General features: G+C 41.9%; 1 protein-coding gene across 1 annotated transcript in view; it reads left to right on the forward strand.

Annotated features, from left to right (window-relative positions):
* LOC128688313 (crustacean calcium-binding protein 23) overlaps positions 1 to 23,157 on the forward strand; it is a 26,599-nt gene extending 3,442 nt beyond the window's left edge. The window contains exons 2-5 of the mRNA XM_053776077.2: positions 17,417 to 17,542; positions 19,671 to 19,848; positions 20,865 to 21,074; positions 22,862 to 23,157. Of these exons, the coding sequence (XP_053632052.1) occupies positions 17,418 to 17,542; positions 19,671 to 19,848; positions 20,865 to 21,074; positions 22,862 to 22,963 (615 nt within the window). The 5' untranslated portion in view covers position 17,417 and the 3' untranslated portion in view covers positions 22,964 to 23,157. The remainder of the gene's footprint in view (positions 1 to 17,416; positions 17,543 to 19,670; positions 19,849 to 20,864; positions 21,075 to 22,861) is intronic.
* The last annotated feature ends 2,680 nt before the right edge of the window (positions 23,158 to 25,837 follow it).

A 25,837-nucleotide genomic window follows, 5' to 3' on the forward strand; every position in this document is an offset into this window, starting at 1 on the left:
TAGACAGCAACCACCCAGGGAAGTACTACCGTCCTGCCAGATGACTGTGAAACAAAAACCTGTAATTGTTTTGCATGATGGTAGGATTGCTGGTTTCTTTTTCTGTCTCATAAACACGCTAAGATAACAGGGATATCTTGCTACTCCTACTTACACTTTGGTCACACTTCACAGACACGCACATGCATATATATATATACATACATCTAGGTTTTTCTCCTTTTTCTAAATAGCTCTTGTTCTTTTTTATTTCTTCTATTGTCCATGGGGAAGTGGAAAAGAATCTTTCCTCCGTAAGCCATGCGTGTCGTATGAGGCGACTAAAATGCCGGGAGTAATGGGCTAGTAACCCCTTCTCCTGTATACAATTACTAAAAAAGAGAAGAAGAAAAACTTTATAAAACTGGGTTGCTTAAATGTGCGTGGATGTAGTGCGGATGACAAGAAACAGATGATTGCTGATGTTATGAATGAAAAGAAGTTGGATGTCCTGGCCCTAAGCGAAACAAAGCTGAAGGGGGTAGGAGAGTTTCAGTGGGGGGAAATAAATGGGATTAAATCTGGAGTATCTGAGAGAGCTAGAGCAAAGGAAGGGGTAGCAGTAATGTTAAATGATCAGTTATGGAAGGAGAAAAGAGAATATGAATGTGTAAATTCAAGAATTATGTGGATTAAAGTAAAGGTTGGATGCGAGAAGTGGGTCATAATAAGCGTGTATGCACCTGGAGAAGAGAGGAATGCAGAGGAGAGAGAGAGATTTTGGGAGATGTTAAGTGAATGTATAGGAGCCTTTGAACCAAGTGAGAGAGTAATTGTGGTAGGGGACTTGAATGCTAAAGTAGGAGAAACTTTTAGAGAGGGTGTGGTAGGTAAGTTTGGGGTGCCAGGTGTAAATGATAATGGGAGCCCTTTGATTGAACTTTGTATAGAAAGGGGTTTAGTTATAGGTAATACATATTTTAAGAAAAAGAGGATAAATAAGTATACACGATATGATGTAGGGCGAAATGACAGTAGTTTGTTGGATTATGTATTGGTAGATAAAAGACTGTTGAGTAGACTTCAGGATGTACATGTTTATAGAGGGGCCACAGATATATCAGATCACTTTCTAGTTGTAGCTACACTGAGAGTAAAAGGTAGATGGGATACAAGGAGAATAGAAGCATCAGGGAAGAGAGAGGTGAAGGTTTATAAACTAAAAGAGGAGGCAGTTAGGGTAAGATATAAACAGCTATTGGAGGATAGATGGGCTAATGAGAGCATAGGCAATGGGGTCGAAGAGGTATGGGGTAGGTTTAAAAATGTAGTGTTAGAGTGTTCAGCAGAAGTTTGTGGTTACAGGAAAGTGGGTGCAGGAGGGAAGAGGAGCGATTGGTGGAATGATGATGTAAAGAGAGTAGTAAGGGAGAAAAAGTTAGCATATGAGAAGTTTTTACAAAGTAGAAGTGATGCAAGGAGGGAAGAGTATATGGAGAAAAAGAGAGAGGTTAAGGGAGTGGTGAAGCAATGTAAAAAGAGAGCAAATGAGAGAGTGGGTGAGATGTTATCAACAAATTTTGTTGAAAATAAGAAAAAGTTTTGGAGTGAGATTAACAAGTTAAGAAAGCCTAGAGAACAAATGGATTTGTCAGTTAAAAATAGGAGAGGAGAGTTATTAAATGGAGAGTTAGAGGTATTGGGAAGATGGAAGGAATATTTTGAGGAATTGTTAAATGTTGATGAAGATAGGGAAGCTGTGATTTCGTGTATAGGGCAAGGAGGAATAACATCTTGTAGGAGTGAGGAAGAGCCAGTTGTGAGTGTGGGGGAAGTTCGTGAGGCAGTAGGTAAAATGAAAGGGGGTAAGGCAGCCGGGATTGATGGGATAAAGATAGAAATGTTAAAAGCAGGTGGGGATATAGTTTTGGAGTGGTTGGTGCAATTGTTTAATAAATGTATGGAAGAGGGTAAGGTACCTAGGGATTGGCAGAGAGCATGCATAGTTCCTTTGTATAAAGGCAAAGGGGAAAAAAGAGAGTGCAAAAATTATAGGGGGATAAGTCTGTTGAGTGTACCTGGTAAAGTGTATGGTAGAGTTATAATTGAAAGAATTAAGAGTAAGACGGAGAATAGGATAGCAGATGAACAAGGAGGCTTTAGGAAAGGTAGGGGGTGTGTGGACCAGGTGTTTACAGTGAAACATATAAGTGAACAGTATTTAGATAAGGCTAAAGAGGTTTTTGTGGCATTTATGGATTTGGAAAAGGCGTATGACAGGGTGGATAGGGGGGCAATGTGGCAGATGTTGCAAGTGTATGGTGTAGGAGGTAGGTTACTGAAAGCAGTGAAGAGTTTTTACGAGGATAGTGAGGCTCAAGTTAGAGTATGTAGGAAAGAGGGAAATTTTTTCCCAGTAAAAGTAGGCCTTAGACAAGGATGTGTGATGTCACCGTGGTTGTTTAATATATTTATAGATGGGGTTGTAAGAGAAGTAAATGCGAGGGTCTTGGCAAGAGGCGTGGAGTTAAAAGATAAAGAATCACACACAAAGTGGGAGTTGTCACAGCTGCTCTTTGCTGATGACACTGTGCTCTTGGGAGATTCTGAAGAGAAGTTGCAGAGATTGGTGGATGAATTTGGTAGGGTGTGCAAAAGAAGAAAATTAAAGGTGAATACAGGAAAGAGTAAGGTTATGAGGATGACAAAAAGATTAGGTGATGAAAGATTGAATATCAGATTGGAGGGAGAGAGTATGGAGGAGGTGAACGTATTCAGATATTTGGGAGTGGACGTGTCAGCGGATGGGTCTATGAAAGATGAGGTGAATCATAGAATTGATGAGGGAAAAAGAGTGAGTGGTGCACTTAGGAGTCTGTGGAGACAAAGAACTTTGTCCTTGGAGGCAAAGAGGGGAATGTATGAGAGTATAGTTTTACCAACGCTCTTATATGGGTGTGAAGCGTGGGTGATGAATGTTGCAGCGAGGAGAAGGCTGGAGGCAGTGGAGATGTCATGTCTGAAGGCAATGTGTGGTGTGAATATAATGCAGAGAATTCGTAGTTTGGAAGTTAGGAGGAGGTGCGGGATTACCAAAACTGTTGTCCAGAGGGCTGAGGAAGGGTTGTTGAGGTGGTTCGGACATGTAGAGAGAATGGAGCGAAACAGAATGACTTCAAGAGTGTATCAGTCTGTAGTGGAAGGAAGGCGGGGTAGGGGTCGGCCTAGGAAGGGTTGGAGGGAGGGGGTAAAGGAGGTTTTGTGTGCGAGGGGCTTGGACTTCCAGCAGGCATGCGTGAGCGTGTTTGATAGGAGTGAATGGAGACAAATGGTTTTTAATACTTGACGTGCTGTTGGAGTGTGAGCAAAGTAACATTTATGAAGGGATTCAGGGAAACCGGCAGGCCGGACTTGAGTCCTGGAGATGGGAAGTACAGTGCCTGCACTCTGGAGGGGTGTTAATGTTGCAGTTTAAAAACTGTAGTGTAAAGCACCCTTCTGGCAAGACAGTGATGGAGTGAATGATGGTGAAAGTTTTTCTTTTTCGGGCCACCCTGCCTTGGTGGGAATCGGCCGGTGTGATAATAAAAAAATAAAAATAAACCAACGTACGAACCAAAGCCCGGCTGATCAGGTACTGACTTTAGGTGCCTGTCCAAAGCCTTCTTGAAGACATATTAAGTGGACGATGGTGAATATTTTTTTTTGGGGGGGGGGAGGGGGGGAGGGAAGGGAGGGGTCACCCTAACCAGGGGGGAGGAGGGAAGTGTGTTAAAAAAAACTGATACATTAGAACAGTTTTGCTGTTACCTTCCATACAACGCAGACAAGCTCTTACAAAATGAGAAAATAAGACCACTGAGAAGGGTACTGGACAGTTATATTATAACTCGCCGAAGGGGCCAGACTGGAAACCAAGACAAGACAGTCTTAACAATAAGAGTTATATAATGTCGCCCAAGAGGAAGATCATTTTAATTATATTTGTAGTTATGGGATTATGTGTGTGTAGGTGATGTCTTGGCTTCCATAATAAAAGCTGACTTATTAAACTATTGTAAACTTGAAAAAATCTCACTCAGTAGAAAGAGACTTGGTGCACAGAAAAACCTTTATGCATAAAATTTCGTTCTGGGCGAGTTTATGACTTAAGATTAAAGATTCTTTATTTCAGCATGATACAATGTTTGTACAGAGATGAGTGACATTTAGGTGTCATGCTGGAAGCCCATTGTTATGCAGATCTACGAAGAGCGAAACGTTGCGAAGTGTCTTGACACTTTACTTGCGGGCAATACCTACCATTCTACATTTTGCACTGCTTCACAATTCCTGCTGTTACCCAGTCATTGTCAAGTCAGACATATTCGAATTGTTTCTTTACACTGCTTTGTTATACAAGCAGTTTGACATTTGTCTCCGTTGCTGGTAAAGTCTTTGTATCTTGTCGTCTTGTATATAATCATCACCTGTTCCTGCCTTCCAACGTGAGCATTTCCAGTGTTGCAATCGTTCTTGTACCTATTCTGCTACACGTCTTCAAACACTGTGTATCCTGACCACAAGATTAAAGGAAGAATTAAGGAAGAGGAAGGAGAGAAGAGAGTCAACTAGCACACCGGGGCTTTCAAATAAAAGGACTCAGGAGTAATAGCAGGATCTTGTTTAAAAGGGTACATATCATTTGCAGGGAACGCAAATACGAAGTTTCCTGACACGTTACAGGAAAATAACAGTATGTAGTTTGACAGTGAAGTTGTACTGGCGGTGGCCAGTGCAAACTGCTCGCCCTGGGGTCTTCGTATGTTTGAATTCGTAACGGGACAATTTTATAATTATGAGCCAACACTCTCCTAGAGGTTTCAGCATCTCACCATTCGTATATGTCTAGTGTGTGTTTACTGGTCTGCCACAAGAGTATAGAAATGCTCTGCGTAACAAGGGGCTTTCTATATAGCAGTATGTCATTGATGTCAGCTAGGACTGTACACCTTGTACATGTACTTGTAGTAAATAAAGATATTTTACTGAGCTCACTTTTTTTTTTAGGTATTTTTTTGGATAATTACCCAAGATCCTTCCAATAATTCCGTATTATCACACTGGGTCTTGTATACACTTTCACCTGTTTTCACTGTGTATCACTCGCCATAAAAATGAATAAATCATTATCAGTACTGGCTTAATTCGTCTGTCATCCTGCAGGATTCTACAAATACTTTAAATCTCTTATATTAAAAGAAAAATATATTTGGAAGCCTGTTTATACAACCCCTGTCCAGCTGTGTATATTAAGAACACCACCAGGTTAAGCAGACGATCTTTTTCTCGGACACAGAACATTTTTCCTCCTTCCACCATTCACATCGTCAATCCCGCCCACTGCAACAATTTATCTTTCATTTCAACTATTAGTGTCATTCGTGACGAACTTCAGTGATACGCTGAAACCTGTGTTCGTAGAGTCAGCGAACATCTTAATTTATTATAGTCTTCACTCGCACCGATATTTTACATGTTATCCGATAAACAAAAATTCAGATTAATGTGTTTTTACTGCCCCGTGAGATCTGACTAGTGACATCAACCCAAGGTGAGTGTTGATGCTTGTGGGACCCCACTAGTACATCAACCCAGGGTGAGTGTTGATGCTTGTGGGACCCCCACCAGTAACACCAACCCAAGGTGAGTGTTGATGCTTGTGGGACCCCACTAGTACATCAACCCAGGGTGAGTGTTGATGCTTGTGGGACCCCCACCAGTAACATCAACCCAAGGTGAGTGTTGATGCTTGTGGGACCCCACTAGTACATCAACCCAGGGTGAGTGTTGATGCTTGTGGGACCCCACCAGTGACATCAACCCTGGGTGAGTGTTGATACTTGTGGGACCCCACTAGTGACATCAACCCTGGGTGAGTGTTGATACTTGTGGGACCCCACTAGTGACATCAATCGACAATGTCTCATCAATTTCATATTGTCGTCTATCTCTTATAGTACCATAGTTCATTTATCACACTTACCAGATACTAAAATTGCCAAATTAAATTTTCGCAAGCCATTTTTATTTTTTTTAACAAATCTATAAAGTTGTGTTTATATTAAATACACAAACAACCCGCACAAAGGAGAATGAAAATTGTAACAGCGTTACGGTCGGACGTGTACCATTAACTAGTCACTAAATTGTGTCTTTTTATTCTTTAAATGCTGAAACTTCAAAGCACTGTAAATGTATCGTCCTAACTTAAAAATTTCAAGGTAGAATTCTTCCGACAGGATGTGGTGACTGACGCACGACTGAGGGTGGGTAGAGGCAGGTGGGGGGATGCCTGTAATACCTGGGGGAAAGATGGTAGATATCTGGGGGAAGGGGCAGAGACAAGGTTTAGAGAATAGGGGATGTGGACAAGCTGCTTTGAAAATATGGGATTAAAACATAACGATGAAGTAATGTGGGGAAAGGAGGAGGGGGAAGTCTGTGTGTGTGTGTGTGTGTGTGTGTGTGTGTGTGTGTGTGTGTGTGTGTGTGTGTGTGTGTGTGTGTGTGTGTGTGTGTGTGTGTGTGTACTCACCTAGTTCTCACCTAGTTGAGGTTGCAGGGGTCGAGTCCAAGCTCCTGGCCCCGCCTCTTCACTGGTCGCTACTAGGTCACTCTCCCTGAACCATGAGCTTTATCGTACCACTGCTTAAAGCTATGTATGGATCCTGCCTCCACTACATCGCTTCCTATACTATTCCACTTCCTGACTACTCTGTGGTTGAAGAAATACTTCCTAACATCCCTGTGATTCATCTGTGTCTTCAGCTTCTAACTGTGTCCCCGTGTTGCTGTGTCCAGTCTCTGGAACAACCTGTCTTTGTCCACCTTGTCAATTCCTCTCAGTATTTTGTAAGTTGTTATCATGTCCCCCCTATCTCTCCTGTCCTCCAGTGTCGTCAGGTTGATTTCCCTTAACCTCTCCTCGTAGGACATACCTCTTAGCTCTGGGACTAGTCTTGTTGCAAACCTTTGCACTTTCTCTAGTTTCTTTACATGCTTGGCTAGGTGTGGGTTCCAAACTGGTGCCGCATACTCCAATATGGGCCTAACGTACACGGTGTACAGGGTCCTGAACGATTCCTTATTAAGATGTCGGAATGCTGTTCTGAGGTTTGCCAGGCGCCCATATGCTGCAGCAGTTATTTGGTTGATGTGCGCTTCAGGAGATGTACCTGGTGTTATACTCACCCCCAAGATCTTTTTCCTTGAGTGAGGTTTGTAGTCTCTGGCCCCCTAGACTGTACTCCGTCTGCGGTCTTCTTTGCCCTTCCCCAATCTTCATGACTTTACACTTGGTGGGATTGAACTCCAGGAGCCAATTGCTGGACCAGGTCTGCAGCCTGTCCAGATCCCTTTGTAGTTCTGCCTGGTCTTCGATCGAATGAATTCTTCTCATCAACTTCACGTCAACTGCAAAGAGGGACACCTTGGAGTTTATTCCTTCCGTCATGTCGTTCACAAATACCAGAAACAGCACTGGTCCTAGGACTGACCCCTGTGGGACCCCGCTGGTCACAGGTGCCCACTCTGACACCTCGTGTGTGTGTGTGTGTGTGTGTGTGTGTGTGTGTGTGTGTGTGTGTGTGTGTGAGGGAGTTAGTTACCATTTTGTCTTAAGCATATGTCGATGTGTGTGTTTGTTGTGGAGAGGTGAGAGGTGTGTGTGCGTGTGTTGTGGAGGAAGAGGTGCGTGTGTTACAGAGATGCTGGCACCTTAGTCATAGTTGGCTGTGACAGAGATGAATCTCTCCTTCAGTGTTGATCATTTCGGTACGTCTGGCCAAAGATGGCGAGGCATCGCTCACACTGGAAGCTACCTGTTCTGTCGTCTAGTTAAGTGTCAATATGTATCTTATAGCACCTGGATAATAACACCTTGTATACACGTATACTGCTATGTTGGTTCTTACTTGTAAAAACCGAAGTTTTGAAGTTAAATAATTTGAAGTTAAATAATTTTAGACGAGGAGAGAAGTTGAAAATGTTTAAAACGTTAAAACAGAGTTTAGACTGTGTAAACATACAGACCTGTCACAACATGCATGTTCTTAAACTTTGTTTTACCTTCAGAGGATAAGTACGTTGAAATTTTATGTAGATTAAATGCTTGTCTGGAACACTGTTCAATTAACTGCACAGTCAAAGACTTAGTTTAGAATTTCTAAATGATGTTTCACATTAAATACCCCCTCTACGCTTTTTCAATGTATAGTAATTATCTTCACCCAAATTTTCAAGCTGGCAGTGTAGCCGGAAAGTAAAGGATGGGGTTAGTGCCTTTTGCTTTACTACTACTACTACTCCATAGAAAATTAGAGGCAGCTAGACTAGCTGCCTCTAATTTATATATATTCCTGGTGAACATCAGGAATATATATAAATAATAACAGACTAGATTGCCATAGGAGGATAGATTCGATAGAAATTATTGGGCTATTCTCTCGTCTGCTTTGTCAGTTACTCTATGTAAAGAAGTACTGATGATCTGTATTTTGAAGTATAAAGCAATAGTTGAATATCTCGGCAATTCACCTGAAACTTCAATATCACTGATTATAACAGTATTTTTCTCTGGTCACCTTTCGCAATCTTCTAGCTTCAGAATTTTGATTTTGCGAGTAAACTTTAGCAACTATTTAACCATTCGTGAAGTCTGTTCACATCCTCCCGCCGCTGCCGTCTTCCACCCACCTCAATTTGTATTCTCTTTATTTTGATATCTTTGTGTACATTTCTTTGCTTACTTGTACCTGGCTGGTTGAGACTGTGGGGGGGGGAGGGGGTGAGGTCTGTTTATGGCCCGAGCTCTTCGTATCCAGCTTAAAATGCCTTGGACCCATGAGGCTTTCAAGTCTAGTAGAACGGCAAACTTAGCTTACCTCTACTGTCTTATCAGGTCATTCCACTTCTTGCCATCCTTAGTCTAAAGTATTTCTTGTGGCTCGTTTGTGTCTTTAATTTCCAACGAAGTCTCAAGGTTCATTGTGGAACTCAAAGCTATTCTGGCTATTCTCCTGACTACAAGTTACAATGAGTCGCAAGGCATGCCACTGTACACTAAGACCCAGAAGAAAATCAGAAGCAGTTTGCCCATCTCTCTTCCAGGTACAAGAACATGAAATTTTGTTGGTGCCTAGTGTATGAACGGACAGATTAAGAGACGAAGGCTGCTGAACAACGCGTCACATCAGGCTTTCGATGATTAATTTATTTTCTAGACCAGGTACGGAGTTTCCTACTGGGTCAAGTGGGAGGGCCTCGTTGTGCCCAAAGACGAGCTGCCAGTTTTACAGAATTTGAAAAGACGTATCTGGTTCTTCATCTTACCACAGGAATCTTAACTGAGACGCGCCTCTGCCTGTTTAGGACAGTGCACTTACTTCACATGCTTACAGAGAATTCTTGTCCTTTGTACAACTTGCGGCGTGCTGAGACCTGTGACGCATACCGTCTTCAAGGCTTCAGCCTCTTGGGTTAGACAAGCTTTTTATAATCCCCAGGATTTCTGTACATTTTTTTTTTTTGGAAAGACTAACTAATCGGTCAGATTTTCTTCTTTTAATTAATGCTTTATGACGTGACTTGTTGTTCATGGTATCTTTGCGAAACTCTAAAACAGTTTTAGTATTTTTGTACGTTGTGAATGGATGTTTGTCCTACATAGCGATAATGGGTATGAGGTACATAATAAAGATGTTAAACTAACTAGCGATGAACAACCTTTCCCAGCTTCAACCTCTCCTTTTCCTTCGTTCACGCTCGTCTCCTATGTCCTTATTCACACTCTAAGCACCTCAAGATTATCTTCGGCTTTTTCCTTGTCTTTATTTCTGCATTTAGTGGCATGACGTTGTCCCTTCCCTTGGTTCCCACTCCAGCAGTCTTGCAACTATCTTGGCTCCCACACCAGCAGTCTTGCAACTATCTTGGTTCCCACTCCAGCAGTCTTGCAACTATCTTGGCTCCCACTCCAGCAGTCTTGCAACTATCTTGGCTTCCACTGCCCTTCCTCGCAGTGTATGGACGGTGTGTAGTACCTCGTAGCTTAGTGGTAGTGACTTCGGCTCACGACAGAAAAATCAGAGTTCAGTGCTGGGCGAGGCGGGACATAAGAGCAGGTCTCCTAACACCTGGTACTCCTCTTCGCCAAGCAGTCAGCATGTACTCAGTATGCTGAGAGTCGGGTCCTGGCAAGAATACCTAAGGACCAGGATAAAAATAAACCATACTGCTTTACTTTCTTGGGTTTTCCGGGAAGTTTATTGTCTCGAGGCGATGGTAACAATTTCCTGTGCCCTGACGGGACTCTGCAGACTCAAATTTGGCTCAGTATGGGCCAGTAGGCCTGCTGCAGTGTGTCTGCTTAAATTCTTAAAAGAGCTACTCCACATAGGGTAGCAGAATGTTAAAGGCAGCAAACAGAATTTACCAAGTTGAAAGTGAGGAAAATTGATAAAACGAGTAAAAATTAACTTAAACCACTTGCGGTTAATAAAATTTAATCTTTATGAGTCGAGTGTGATTCAAATTATATATATCCTCTATAATTTTCTATTCGGTGTTAATGTGAATAAATAAATTTCCGACAATTTAAGCGCGGCGCTAAATTACTGGGCGCAAGGAGAAGCGGAGGCTCGACCCTCAGTCTGCTAATCTCAAGCTGAACTACAAACTCCTACTCGCTGATGTGTAGGAAACTAAGATACAAAGACAGCGCATCGTGTGAGAGTGCGCATGTTGCAGCGGGCGACGACCATGCTGGAGGAGACACGTCTGACCTTGGCGCCGTGGTGAGGGAGGGGAGACACGGGCAAGGATTGAGTGGGGGAGGGGGAGGAACTGGGCGGGGAAGAAAGGGTGGTGGGCGGTAACAGGATTATTTTTTTTTAACATTAGATACATATACATTTTACCCATTAGATATATACACACACACACACACACACTGACATTTTGCCTTGGATATTGCTGCCAGTACGACTTATTCTTTTAACACATTTGCATAGGAACTTTTCTCCGGATGCGACTCACAAAAATTTTCTAGCGCACATGTACCTGTTTTGACTGCTAAGTGGACAGGCGCAGCAGGTGAAGCAAGGAAAACATGCTTATACCTTTCGACGGCTCGAGGCTCGAACCCGGGACCTATGGGTTGTGACCTGAGCTGTCTCACCCCTGAGCTACTCGGCATACCTAATGTGGAAGTGGATGTGTAGGAGAGAGGGAGGAGTGGGGTTTGGGCGTGTGCCTCTGGCTGAGAAGTTTGCAAGGAGCGTCTGTGTTGCTACGTGAGTTTCTTACATACATGCACATAAAGGATGTGAAGAACTAAACAGAAGCTTGCACAACTCTTCATGAGGGAACAAGGATCAATGAGATAATGACAGCAGACCAACCAAGCATATCCGAGGCACTGTAATAACAAAGGTTAAAAACACACAAAATTTCTTGACACAACACTGTCAATTTCAGATAGGAAAATTACAATTAAGGTTATCTGTCAGCCAGTGTGGTACCTACCTTTAAATAAGGAGGGGGGGGGGAGCAACAATTTCGAACCTACCTTCCTGTATCAGACATTTATATCGTGTTATGTGATTAAAAAGACAGGGAAAATTTTGTAGCTTTGCGGTAAAAAAAAGACACTAATACAGAGTTAAATGGAAATCCTCCCTGCTTGTATAATTTCTACAAAGAAAAAAAAAAGACAGGATGTCGTAGTAGCAGACTGCTTCGTTTTATGCTGCGAAAGACATTAAAACACACTGCCCTTCACCTGACCGAGTCACACGCTGGATCTGACAGTTCTTCAATACTGGAAGGAGTACATAAAATCCCTTTTGATAAAGGGTGAGGCATTAGACTGTGTAAAAGTAATGACCATTTCTACAAGAAAACGTTCTACTGCCCATACCTTCTGATACATGAGAAAAACTTGACAACTGAAGGAAGAATATGATGCTGTTTGTAAGCGATAAAAAGCTTAGGTAAACCACAATAAATTCAAAGTGATGAAGAGAGAGAGAGAGAGAGAGAGAGAGAGAGAGAGAGAGAGAGAGAGAGAGAGAGAGAGAGAGAGACAGCTCGTAACGTATTATGGAGACTATGGAACAAAACTCTTCTCCAGGCTGAGTGACTGACCGCTTCAAAACTACGGCTTCGAGGGTGACAGACCGATTACATCGTCTTTGCATCTCTACTGCCTCCTCTATATTCGACTAACGAAACCTACTGTGTAAGTGAAACGTCTCGGAACAAAGATACCTAACTACTGCACATGTGGATTCACATGACAATAACTTACAGGTTGATACCACACACACCTGACACTGACCTGTGGGTTGATACCACTCACACCTGACACTGACCTGTGGGCTGATACCACACACACCTGACAAGGACCTGTGGGCTGATACCACACACAGTTTTAGTTTCTTATTTGTGAACGAAGGATACAGTTATAACCAGTCACTCTGCCGACTGTTCCACACGGATTGAACGTTTCATATAAATATAATAATACAACCTGTATTTAGTGCAGAGCCATAGACTAAGCTTCTCACTCCATTGTTGAAAGCACCAACCCCCGACCCCACCATCCTCACCTAACTTCCTCACATAAACGAATAGTTGAGAAACAAATTCATATGCTAAACTGGACAGTTTCAAAATAGCGTTAAGATATATGGACGGCATGTTAAACAAGGAACGTGCGTCACACCACAACTGAATATGGAGCCGAGGTAAAGTTCACTGTTTTTTTTTTCTAGATAAAATAGACAGCTCTAAGAAATGATACAAAAGCTGAGCCTAGAGATTTATTTAAGACATAAGTTTGAAATGTTAAGAGTGCTGATAGAGGATCCAGTTAAATAAATTGTTAATGTGAATATATAATGACGAAATTTTAACTCGGCAGAACACGAGGCTAAAACTGTTTAAAAGGTATCTCAAGAATATTAAAAAGTAATAATTCTTTACAAAAGTGGCAAACTTCTAAAACTGAATTATAGTAGTATGTCCTACAATAATTACATATACATTAACATATGACGATGTAATTATTATAGTGTCCGGTCATATACATCAACTTACGACCGGACACTCCACACACAACTCGGCTCATTATCCCCTAAATAGATATACTACACGATTACGACAGACCAACTTGAGTAATCAACTGCATCGTGTAGCAGCCTCGAGAAAATTCATATGTATGCTACCGGAACTGAGACACGAACTACAGGGAAAAGTTGAAAGCTAAACATCTTAACGGGAAGAGCGAGGAGCTTGGGAAGACATGATTACGACGTCGTTCCGTTGAAGGTACGAGAGCAGAGTCACTCAGGCGGAAGGCACCGTAACATGAGTGTTATTATATAATCATGGGGGGAGGGGGGTTAAGGAACGCATTCAGGCTCAATTCAGGGAACCGGAGTACAGATCTAATTCCCTAGATCAAGAGCCCCTCATTAGCGTCAAGGAACCTCCTTTGAGGGGAACATGAGTGTTAATAAGTTAGTTTAATGAAACGACACACGACACACTCTGGCATGTCACAGGAACGTCGGAAGAGTTCACAGTGTAAAGATTTATACAATTTGAAACTAGTTTTGTGGCGGTAAAATCCAAGCAAGGATTAGAGATGCTATGAATTAACGCCGCTAGTTGATTGAATGTAAGAGGCGGGACCAGGAGCGAGATACATTATATACTCTAAGTACACAAGATTAGACTCCAGAGCGCTCTGTAAATCCTAATTTCCTTCCTCAAAGATATCACCCACACAATACAGGAATGTGCAGCACCAGCATGCAATTTCTACAGAGTCAAACATACAAGACCTAGAGAAGGCATAGATACTACAAGACTGTTTTGACTCCCCTTCTGTGACCCTCTTCAGCTGAAGATCCCAGAAGGGAGTCGAAATATACAGATCAATGAACCTCCTGTGTTTCTGTCTCCATGTGGGTTATTATTGAGCACTGACGAATGTTCACTGGGCTCGTAGTGACACGACTGCAAACAAACCATACCACGGGCGGGGATAGAACCCGCGATCTGGAGTTTTGAGACTCTCTGATCGCGGGTTCTATCCCCGCCCGTGGTATGGTTCATTGTACTTATCCACTACAAGACTAGTTGAGCCCACAACATTAAGGATCCATGACGGGAACATTATAACCGAATCTCACCACAGTAGAGCAGAAGATACACAAGAGACATGATCACTGCATTAGATAATCGAGGGTGTGACGGAACTCTTAAAATATAATGAGCAAAACAATAATTCCGGGACGTGGGCAATGAAGTTGTGCGCATTAGTGCAGTGATTTCAAGATTTCTTGTAGATGAAAGTTTAAATTAAAACATAACGAAGGCCGCAAGGTTGGAATAATGCCAGTCAATTAGTGGGTAAGAGTCTGGGGTCAGGAGCTGGAGGCTGGTCCTTATAAACACAAACTGGGGCATGCACAAATGTGGACACTGATAGATATGGGTGTGTAGTGCTGTGAAAGTAATAGAGGGAGACAAGAGACAGAGTTGAGGAGCAGTTGAGTGACGGTAGATGGAGGAGGCTAGAGTGGCTAGACAACAGTTGAGTGAAGGTGGATGGAGGAGACTAGAGTGGCTAGACAACAAAGAAAATAAAGAATTCCTGAACGTTGCAACAGTCATAAACTGTTGGGAGGTGGCGGGGGAAGGAAGAGGCCCAACCCCCTTGCACACGACGGCTCCCCCAGTCCCTTCCTGCATGGCTGGCTCCAGCACTGGCATTCTAATCACAATCGCAACGTCCCCAGGTTCAATTCCATGGCAGGGTTAAACATATGGGTAGTTTCCTTACACCAGGTAGGTAGGTAGGTAGACCTCTGCTGTCCCTGCCAGGCTAGTAGTAATAACAGGCACCCGTGTGTTAGACGACTGTTGTCGAGTCGCAGTCTGGGGTAAGAGTGTTAGAAAATTCCATGTATGAAGGAGTGTGATATATTCTGTGTGAGAAAGCACTGCGGTGTGTATGAGACTCCAGTACCTGCTGGAAGTACTCAAGTGTTAGGTAAAAGTTATTCGTGTACATAATGGAGGTATTAAAAAATAAGTCTGTCGCCTCCCATTTCTGCTGCCCATGACTCTCCACGGCGAGACAATCATACACATTAAACATGGCTTAACATGTGCGCTATAGTAATTAATATACATGGAAGTAAGCTGTACTATAATGTAATAAGATATTAAGTGTACTGATTAATCAGTGTATTTAAAACTGTAATGAGCTGGTTCTGAAAACTGTGTAGAGTTGTCAGTGTTGACGTTAAGTGAAGACTTCCATAGTGATGGACCCGAACCATCTTCATATAACTCTTATTTTTTTTAGTCTCCCGATATACTGAAATAAAGAACAAATGAAAAAAGTGAAACCATCACAGCAAAATAAAAATTTATATAAACGACCAAAGTCAGCAAGGTGCAGCACAGGCAGAGTTGACTGTAACCTTGACCGTGGATAAAGGTGACCTTGATCTTGGATAAAGGTATCGCTGACTGTGATCTTAATTCAAATTCAAATTCGAAGTTTATTCTCTATAAGGATTACAATGCTGAGTTTACAGAATTTGGTTATTATATTGTTTACATGTAGTAAAATAATAATTACAGAGTGTACCACTAGAACACCTAGCATGGCTAGGCATTTCGGGCAGACTTAAATTAAATCTTAAGTTTAAAATATTACAAAATTATGAGGTAAGTTGGTATTATGGCTAAGTGACTAAATACTAGTTGTGAGTTTAGCAATGTGAATGCTTTTGTTTTGGCACTATACATAGTTTCAGTATTGGAGTATCACAGGCCAACTTATGACTAGTTAAGATTCATTATTTTGAGATTGAGATTGATATTTCTGTTTATGGTTAAATGGGTGAGTGAGTGTAAGTGTTAACCACCAGGTGGTATTCGTATTATTAGTTGACAGGGTGTATCAGGGAGATAAGATGTTTTCTGATGGTAGTTTTGAAGGTGATGAATGTGTCTGCAGTTTTAAAATTTTCAGGTAGGGTGTTCCAGATTTTAGGATTTTAGAATTTTTGTAAAGGTTTAGTCGGACACGGGGAATGTCATAGAGATGTTTGTGTCTGGTGTTATGCCTGTGGGTTCTGTCGCAACTATCAAGAAAGCGTTTTAGGTCAAGGTTAATATTGGAATTTAAGGTCCTGTAGATGTAGATTGCACAGTAGTAAGTGTGAATGTACTGAACAGGGAGTAAGTTTAGATCTATGAAGAGTGGGGGGGGGGGTGTTGCCAGGGATGGGATTTAGTGATTATTCTTACTGCGGCTTTTTGTTGGGTTATTATTGGCTTTAGGTGTGTTGCTGCAGTTGATCCTCAAGCACAGATAGCATAGGTGAGGTATGGATATGTAAGTGAATGGTATAGTGTGAGAAGGGCAGTTTGCGGCACGTAGTATCGTATCTTGGAGAGGATCCCAACCGTTTTGGATACTTTTTTGGTTATGTGTTGGATATGGGTGCTGAAGTTCATGTTGTTGTCGAGGTATAGGCCTAGGAATTTGCCCTCATTATGCCTGGTAATTAGAGTGTTGTCGATCTTAATGTTAATTTGCGCATCTCCTGCTCTGCTACCAAACATAATGTAGTAGGTTTTGTCAGTGTTAAGCGTAAGCTTATTGGCTGTCATCCAAGTCGATATTTTGATCAGCTCATTAACATTGGTGTTGAGGGTGGCAAGATTAGGGTGAGAGATGACATAAGTCGTGTCGTCAGCAAAGAGAATGGGGTTCAGGTGTTGAGATACGTTTGGAAGATCATTGATGTATATGAGGAAGAGCAGGGGACCAAGGATACTTCCCTGCGGAACTCCAGTATCAAGTGGCTGTGTTGTTGATGCTGTGTCTTTAATGGTGACATACTGATACCTATTAGTAAGGTAAGATTTGAAATATGCAAGCGCATGGCCTCTTATACCATAATGGTCAAGTTTGTGGAGTAGGATGCCGTGGTCTACTGTGTCAAAAGCTTTTCTTAGATCAATAAAAATTCCTAGTGGATATTCCTTATTTTCCAATGCTGTGTAAAGCAGATCTAGCATTTTTATGATTGCATCGTTAGTGCTTTTATTTTTCCTGAATCCAAATTGGCAGGGGTTGAGTATGTTTTGTGCCGTTATAAATGAATATATTCTCCTGTGCACGAGTTTCTCATGATGATATAGACCTTAAACTTAACATATCTCGGTGTATATACAATTCGTATTTTAAAAATTAAGTTGTTGATGTTAGCATGCAGATGAATTTTGGCATTTATGGCTCTTGTGTAATAATTCTACACTTAACAAACTAGCAGGTTGACTGACTACTACTGTGTGTGTTCCACAGCATGTCGCAGGAAGCCAAGCTGAAGGAGGCAGCCAAGGAGAGTCTTAAGCAGAGCACAGACCCACTGGAGAAGCTCCGTAATCACTGCCTAACTCAAGGCTACGCCGGCATTCTCTCCCTCGGAAAGTAAGTACCCGCAGAGAAAATAGTGAAGAAGGGAGAGATATTCTAACCGCGCCCCTTCCCTATTTTTTTGATTCCATAGATTATTTTTTTCTGAGATTTTTTTTTACCACACCAGCAGTCTCCCACGCAGGCAGGGTTACAAAAAATAAAGTAGGAAACCACTCAATCGGTGTCTTGCCAGAAGTGCTCTAACATCACAGCTCAGATGATCCCTCCGAATTGTAGCATCCTCCCCCTCTTTCAGTGTGCAAACACTATACTTCCCACCTTCTGGCTAACCGATTTCCACGAATCCCTTCATAAATGTTACTTTGCTCGCGTTATAACAACATGTCGAAACATAAAAACAAACACTTATCTCCAATCCGACAAAGCGAGACCGCACAAACCTGTTGGATGGTCAAGCCAATAACTCTCAAAACCTTCTTGACCCCCCACTAACACTTCCTGGAACGACCACTACCCCTCCTACCTTCCATTTCAGATATATATAACCTCCTATTCATCCTATTCTGCCCCATCCTCTCTGTATGCCCAAATCACCTTAGTAAATCTTCCTCAGTCCTCTGAATTATACTTCTGGTAACTTCGTACCGTATTCTAACTTCCACATTCCGAATTCTCTGCATAATGTTCACACCTCACACTGACTTCAACAGCATCTCTACTGCCTCCATCCTCCACCTCGCTGCAACATTCAAAACCCATGCTTCATACCCATACAAAAGTGTTAGTACGACTATAGACTGATGCATTCTCGTTGTTGCTTCTATGGATATATTTTTTTTTGTTTCCACGGATGCCTTAATGCATCATCCACCTTCTTCCCCTCATCCATTCTATGGTTCACCATCTTTCATAGATCCATCTGCCGACAAGTCCACTTACAAATACTATCTAAACACATTTACTTTCTCCAAACTGCCCTTAAGCTGTTTATCCAATGTGTAATTTCCTGGATTTTTTGACACTGATCATCATACTCTTTTTCTTGCATTCATTTTAATTTCATCCTTTCACATACCTCCAAATTTAATCCAAAAACTTTTGCAACATCCCTTCAGAATCTCCTGAAAGAATCGTGTCATCGGCAAAGAGCAACTATGACAATTCCCATTTTGTAACTAATTCGTTATCTTCTAATCTCATACTTCTCATCACTAGCATTAGCATCTTTACAACCCGTCTGTAAATATGTTAATTATGGTGAGAACACACATCCTTAAGGCCTACTTTTACTGGAAACTAATCCCCTTCTCTCTTAAACAGAGCCTTACTGTCCACATAAAAATTCTTTATAGATTTTAGAAACTGCCACCTATTCCACACATTAGCAACATCCGCCCTATCATACGTCGCTTCTAAATCTTTAAATGCGACCAAAAAAACCATCTTTATCTATTGTTTATTTACACGCTCTAATGTAAGCAACTGCAAATTAGAATAGTTTTCCTAACGCATGGGCATGTAAACTAATAGCTATCATTAAATGTTTAACTGGTAGTCCCTAACTATAGAGCAATTTGGACGTGAGGTTACGCAGCAGGGATAAGGAAACCATTATCATTAGATACAATGAGTTTTTTTTTTTTTCTCAGACTTAGAAAATTACGAACAGCCCAAGTAACCTCCCCAAAAAATGTTGATTCAGTAAAGTTCGCAATAGTTGTAATTAAGGCTGTGCGGTACGGTATTTTTTTTTTTCGTTCTTCGTACCTGTCAGAAATACTTTTCTGTAATTTCCTATCGTACTTTTTAACAAAAACTCAATTTTATTGCACTGAATTCCATGCCGCACCGTGTCGTTCTATCAGCCTTGGTTGTAGTGAATCCAGTTAAAACTGCGGTCTACTTTCAACAAAAGGTCAACTGATTCCATAATTAACCGCTAATATTTCTCTGCTACTACTGTCGCTGCCATACGCATACACAAGAGCTTCTCCATGAGCATAACTTTATTTAATAATAATGCAACACACTGCCAAACTCCTAAGATCCTCATACAACTACAAAAAGATGTACCGAAATTCACACTCTTTCCCTCAAAAAACAGTATTTCCACTGTGAGCAGAATGGTGAAATTAGATAATATTAACCTCGTGACAGACAGTAAGTTCATTCTCCACAGGCTGTTCCGTCGGCTGGACAAGGACAGATCCTGGACTCTCTCTAAGGACGAGCTGAGCGCTGGGGTGAGCCAATTCGGCCTCGACCTCTCCGAGGCGGACATCAACAAGCTCTTCTCAGGTTTCGAGAAAGATGGTCAGTCTGGCATCAACTACGAGGAGTTCCTGGATGCCTTGAGGGTAAGAAAGACCGTGTTAGGACTGTTGTTGGCTGCATCCTGGAGAGCAAAGTTGCACTGCGAACGTCAGAAAATACAGAATACATGTATCTGGAAGACTTTTTTTGGGGCATACATTTTAAATGTGTAAGAGCATTGAAGAGCTGCTGGAAGTATTCGTGTTGGATGTATCTAATTATAATTATGAAAAAAAAATATTAACGAGGATAGGTAAGGAAAGAGGTAGATGAAGGAATAAAATAGAGGTTAAAGGTTGAGGTAAAACAAAACAAAAATTCGATTTTTTTGTAGTAAACAAACTGAAGTTTACATGCATGAGCATTTCGGGCAGACTAATCCTAATGCTTAGAGTCTACTTAAAGCATGACATATGTTATGGAGTGGTAAATTTTGTGTATTACAAAAAAAGAGGTAGTGAAAAAATATACTAAAAAAAATTATAGTACAGAGGTAGCAAAAACTACTACAATTAGTACAATTTGCAATAGTACAATTTTATGTGTGTGTATTAATATTTTAAACTGATTTAGTGACCTTAAGTTAATTGGGATTTTTTGAGTAGTTTATTTCTATAATTTCAGGTTAGGAAAGTTATATAAGAGATGAAGAAACATTAGTAGTTGGACGAGTTGGTTTTGCCTGGTATAATTACGTTTGGGAGATGAAGTAACTTAATTATAGCTCTAAATTGACTGGCAGACAGGGGGCTTTTTGCTGGTTCGGGCAATGAATTCCAGATCTCGGGACCCTTTATATGCATTTCATTTTTTTTCATAGGGTGAGGCGGACATGAGGGATGTCCAAGAGAGTTTTGTGCCTTCTACCGGTAGGAATGTTAAGCAAGAATAGTTTTTTATTAATTATAGTGAACCAGTCAATTCTTGGTGTAAAATTTAATACCCAAGTTTGGGTAAAGATGTTGAACTTTTCTGTACTAAAGCTAAGTATTCACCCAAGTTTAAAAAGCAAATTCTCGGATTGGTTAAGTTTTCTCCCTCCCCCCTTCCTCCTCCTCAGCCTGAGATGAGTGAGCCAAGGAAGGCAGCTGTAATGGCAGTATTCAAGCATCTAGACAAGACTGGTGACGGCGTGGTCAGCATAGAGGACCTCAAGGGCGTCTACTCTGCAAAGAACCATCCCAAAGTGAAGAAAGGAGAGATTACGGAGGAGGAAGTGCTCAAGAAGTTCCTCGGCATCTTTGAGACAAACACCTCCGTTGACGGCAAGGTTTGTGACTGTGTTATTGTTTCAAACAGGGATGGACAATTATTTTAACTGGTGGGCCATACCATCAGCTTAGCTTGCTTAAATAAGCTTTACAAACCACACACTTCTCTCATAGTAAAATCTTAAATATTTAATACAGTCGATCACATTGTGATTAGAGGTGAGACAAGAGCCAGAGGTTAACAGATGCACTTAACTAAATGTGCTTCACAGAGGGCCACAAGAAAAGCGTGAATTATTATTTATTATAATCAAGGGGGAAGCGCTAAACCCGGAGGATTATACAGCGCCTGGGGGGGGGATGTGGAAGGCATTCAGGCTTAATTCGGGGAACTGGAGCACAGATCCAATTCCCTAAATCAAGAGCCCCTCACCAACATCAAGGAACCTTCCTTGAGGGGAGAAAAGCGTGAAGCAGAATAATTTATAATCACTTTACGGCCAAAGTGAAGTCAGTGCTAGTATACAGTATGAGAATAAGTGTAACAAATACTTAGCTCTCAGTGCTAAGTATATGTTATACTTAGCACTTAACATGAGCAAACAACCACATAATAACTAAGAACAAAACAAGCTCACATATGACCAGATACTTACAGTTAACGGGAGTAGATGGAGGTACGCGACTCACAATTTCCTCCTGGGTCAGACGTAAACAAAGAAACCAAGAGAAGGAAAGAAAAAATAGATATACTGGGCTACCAGGCGGCACTTGAAGGTAGGACGACACGCTGGATCACAGGTGGCGCTGACATACACTCACCCCGGGATGACCATAGAGAGGAACCACACTCGAGTATCTGTTTTAAATTCAGGTCACGGTATACCTGAAGATACCTGGAGAGGGTTCCGGGGATCATTGCCCCCGCGGCCCGGTCTGTGGTTATACTATTGCTATACTATGTTAAGCGTTGCTGGGTCTTGTTGTTATGACTACTCAACACCAGCTCCTGATTACGGCTTGATCAAATCAAATATATTTTTTTAATATGAAACGCTCTAAATTCTCATTAATTCCTAGGAACAGTGGTGGGCCGGATAAAATTTTTTGCCCAGCCAAATATGGCCCGCGGGCCGTGTTTTGCCCATCACTGGTTTAAGAGCTAAAATACTACTAAAGATATTAATAGGTGTAAGTCTTGGTCAGTGAATCACAATTACATAATATTTTATTTGAAACAAATTTGCACTGCGCAATTACTCTAAGCTATAGAAGTAAGAAGGTCACTTTCCATCTAGTCAGCATTTTTTTTTTTTGCAAGTTGACCATTGTAAAGTCACAATGAACAGAACTTTCATTACCCATATGTATGTTAGTTGTACCTTGTCCCAACCAAGCATAAGGTGATAATCTAATTGGCAAATTCAGGGCATCTCAAACAACTCCACAATAATTAAAATAGATGCGTAACTCTATATATTAAATTCCAACAGGCGTGAAAAAAATCCTGAAAAATTAACGTCACAATACAGTGTCTCCAACATGTCACGAGAGGAAATCATAAAATAATATTTGGTTTGTTGTGACCCACTGACGTGAGGTGACGATGATCCATGACGGACTTGCACGTCTATAGTTTTCTCTCGGAAGTGAGGTTATTTGTGAACTGGAATATTTTGTACACTAAAACCCTTTAATCTGCTTGCGTGGGTCTAAGCTGTTAAGTTTTGTTTATATAAGGTGTTTTAACCAGTAGTGTAAACCTTAGATTACTGAGTGGTCTTTGGGTTCCAGCGCGCTGCATACTCTTAAGTCCTTCCCTCACCTTTTTTTTCACCTTTTACAGATAACTAAGCAAGAGTTCTTGGACTATTATTCCGGTCTGAGCAAGGCCATCGACGAGGACGAGTACTTCATCACTGTGGTGAACATGAGCTGGGGACTGTAATACTCTTGCTGCCTTCCTTCCCCCATCAATACCCCTTCCTTCCCCGCGGTGCTGCAGGACTCCAGTGATGGGATGCTGAAGGACTCATGACGCTGCAAGAATCCATTGATGGGATGCTGAAGGACTCATGGTGCTTTAAAACAGTACTGGAGTCGTAGTCTTAGTGCTGTGGGACTCTTGGTGTGCTGAAACACTTCATAATGCAGGTCTTCTACTTGAATAATACACCAGTGGCTTATAATAAACACGGTTTGGACAAGCATTTTTCATTAGCTCTCACCGCCTCTTAAAAAAATTCCCACCTTTTTTAAAAAACTCAAAAAAAAAAAAAAATACTAAGCAGTTCACCCTAAGTTACTGACAACGTTTCTCTGAACAACTCTGACTTACACACCACATGATAAATTAAGAATAAATGTTGTTACATGCAGACTAATCACGCCGCAGATCATCCCAGACTTCACAATGAAGTGAAGAAAATTATATAAATAAGGTACCGAGGATATTCCTTCAGTCATAGAACTCAAAATAATGGATTCAAATTGAATAAGATTAGTCTAGAAAGGATGTAGAAAAGCACTGGATTGGAAATAGAGCCGTCGATGAATAGAACATTCTGCCGAGTAAGGTCATTGAAACTAAACCTTGGGTAGCCTCAAAAAAAGGTTGAACAAATACAAAGAGATAGGGGTTAGATTTGAGTGGGACTTGCGCAACATGGGTTAGTAGAGTTATCTAAGCTAATTCATAAAGTATCCTTAAGAATAAGTTGGATAAATATTTGTTAGAGTGTGTTTGAATTTAAGAGGGACGTACTTAGTATAGGCCGGTAGGCCTGCTGCAGTGCTACTACATTCTCATGTTCTTATTGCTACGTTTCCTTCCCCCCTTCCCTATACCACACCTGAATATCGTCCTCTTCCCATATGCTGAAGGACCCCATCCACCCACATGTGTTTCCTACTCACCAATGGTTATAAAATCTCTACACTCATGATGCCGCAACACGGAGTTGTAATTTCAGTGTCTTTGTTTCTGAGGTAGAGACAAGACGATATCTCAAGTCAGTTTGGCTGAAGCTGCCTCTCTGAACTACACATAATGAGCCACAGATGTCCTCAACCTCCTGAAGCCTCTTCTACTGAAGCTTCCTCTGCCGAAACCCTTGACTACTTCTGAAGATTCTTCTTCTGAAACCTTCAACTACTACTGGAGTCTCGTCTTCTGAAACCTTCAACTACTACTGGAGTCTCGTCTTCTGAAACCTTCAACTACTACTGGAGTCTCGTCTTCTGAAACCTTCAACCACTACTTGAGTCTCCTCTTCTGAAACCTTCAACTACTACTGGAGTCTCGTCTTCTGAAACCTTCAACCACTACTTGAGTCTCCTCTTCTGAAACCTTCAACTACTACTGGAGTCTCCTCTTCTGAAACCTTCAACTACTACTGGAGTCTCCTCTTCTGAAACCTTCAACTACTACTGGAGTCTCCTCTTCTGAAACCTTCAACTACTACTGGAGTCTCCTCTTCTGAAACCTTCAACTACTACTGGAGTCTCCTCTTCTGAAACCTTCGACTACTACTAAGGTCTCCTACTGTTCCTTGATGACAGCGGAGGGCTCTTGATACAAGGAGCTGCAACTATCTTCTTATTCCTTGGCTCAGACCTGATTACCTAAAGTTCCCCAGGTTTAACTCATAATAATAAAAACAATATATATAATAATAATTAAATATAATAATAATAATAATAACAATAATTATTATTATTATTAATTCAACTTCTAGAGCTAATCTCTCCTTCCTTGGATCCAACCTGATTGTCCTCCATTTCCCAGGCTCTGTATAACCCCCATGGATTCAGTGCTCCCCCATGGATTCAGTGCTCCCCCATGGCCATCATAACTAAGCGAAGAAATAATACATCATTTCTACCTCGCATTTTTAAATTAAATAAGACAGGTTTATTCATATTTGTAAGATTTTCCATTTTTAACCAAACAAAAATATTGTGGGGGATTTTTACACAGCAGAATTAAGCTTCCAGTCTCACTCGGGGGAGAACACACAGCACTCGGGGAAGAACACACAACACTCAGGGGAGAACACACAACACTCGGGGGAGAACACCCAACACTCGGGGGAGAACACCCAACACTCGGGGGAGAACACACAACACTCGGGGGAGAACACACAACACTCAGGGGAGAACACACAACACTCGGGGGAGAACACACAACACTCGGGGGAGAACACACAACACTCAGGGGAGAACACACAACACTCAGGGGAGAACACCCAACACTCGGGGGAGAACACCCAACACTCGGGGGAGAACACACAACACTCGGGGGAGAACACACAACACTCAGGAGAGAACACACAACACTCGGGGGAGAACACCCAACACTCGGGGGAGAACACTCAACACTCGGGAGAGAACACCCAACACTCGAGGGAGAACACACAACACTCAGGAGAGAACACACAACACTCAGGGGAGAACACCCAACACTCGGGGGAGAACACTCAACACTCGGGAGAGAACACCCAACACTCGAGGGAGAACACACAACACTCGGGGAAGAACACACAACACTCGGGGGAGAACACTCAACACTCGGGAGAGAACACACAACACTCGGGGAAGAACACACAACACTCGAGGGAGAACACCCAACACTCGGGGGAGAACACCCAACACTCGGGGGAGAACACACAACACTCGGGGGAGAACACACAACACTCGGGGGAGAACACACAACACTCGGGGGAGAACACCCAACACTCGGGGGAGAACACACAACACTCGGGGGAGAACACCCAACACTCGGGGGAGAACACCCAACACTCGGGGGAGAACATCCAACACT

The sequence above is a fragment of the Cherax quadricarinatus genome, chromosome 19 (assembly GCF_038502225.1).
Source record: "Cherax quadricarinatus isolate ZL_2023a chromosome 19, ASM3850222v1, whole genome shotgun sequence".
Classification (NCBI taxonomy): domain Eukaryota; kingdom Metazoa; phylum Arthropoda; class Malacostraca; order Decapoda; family Parastacidae; genus Cherax; species Cherax quadricarinatus.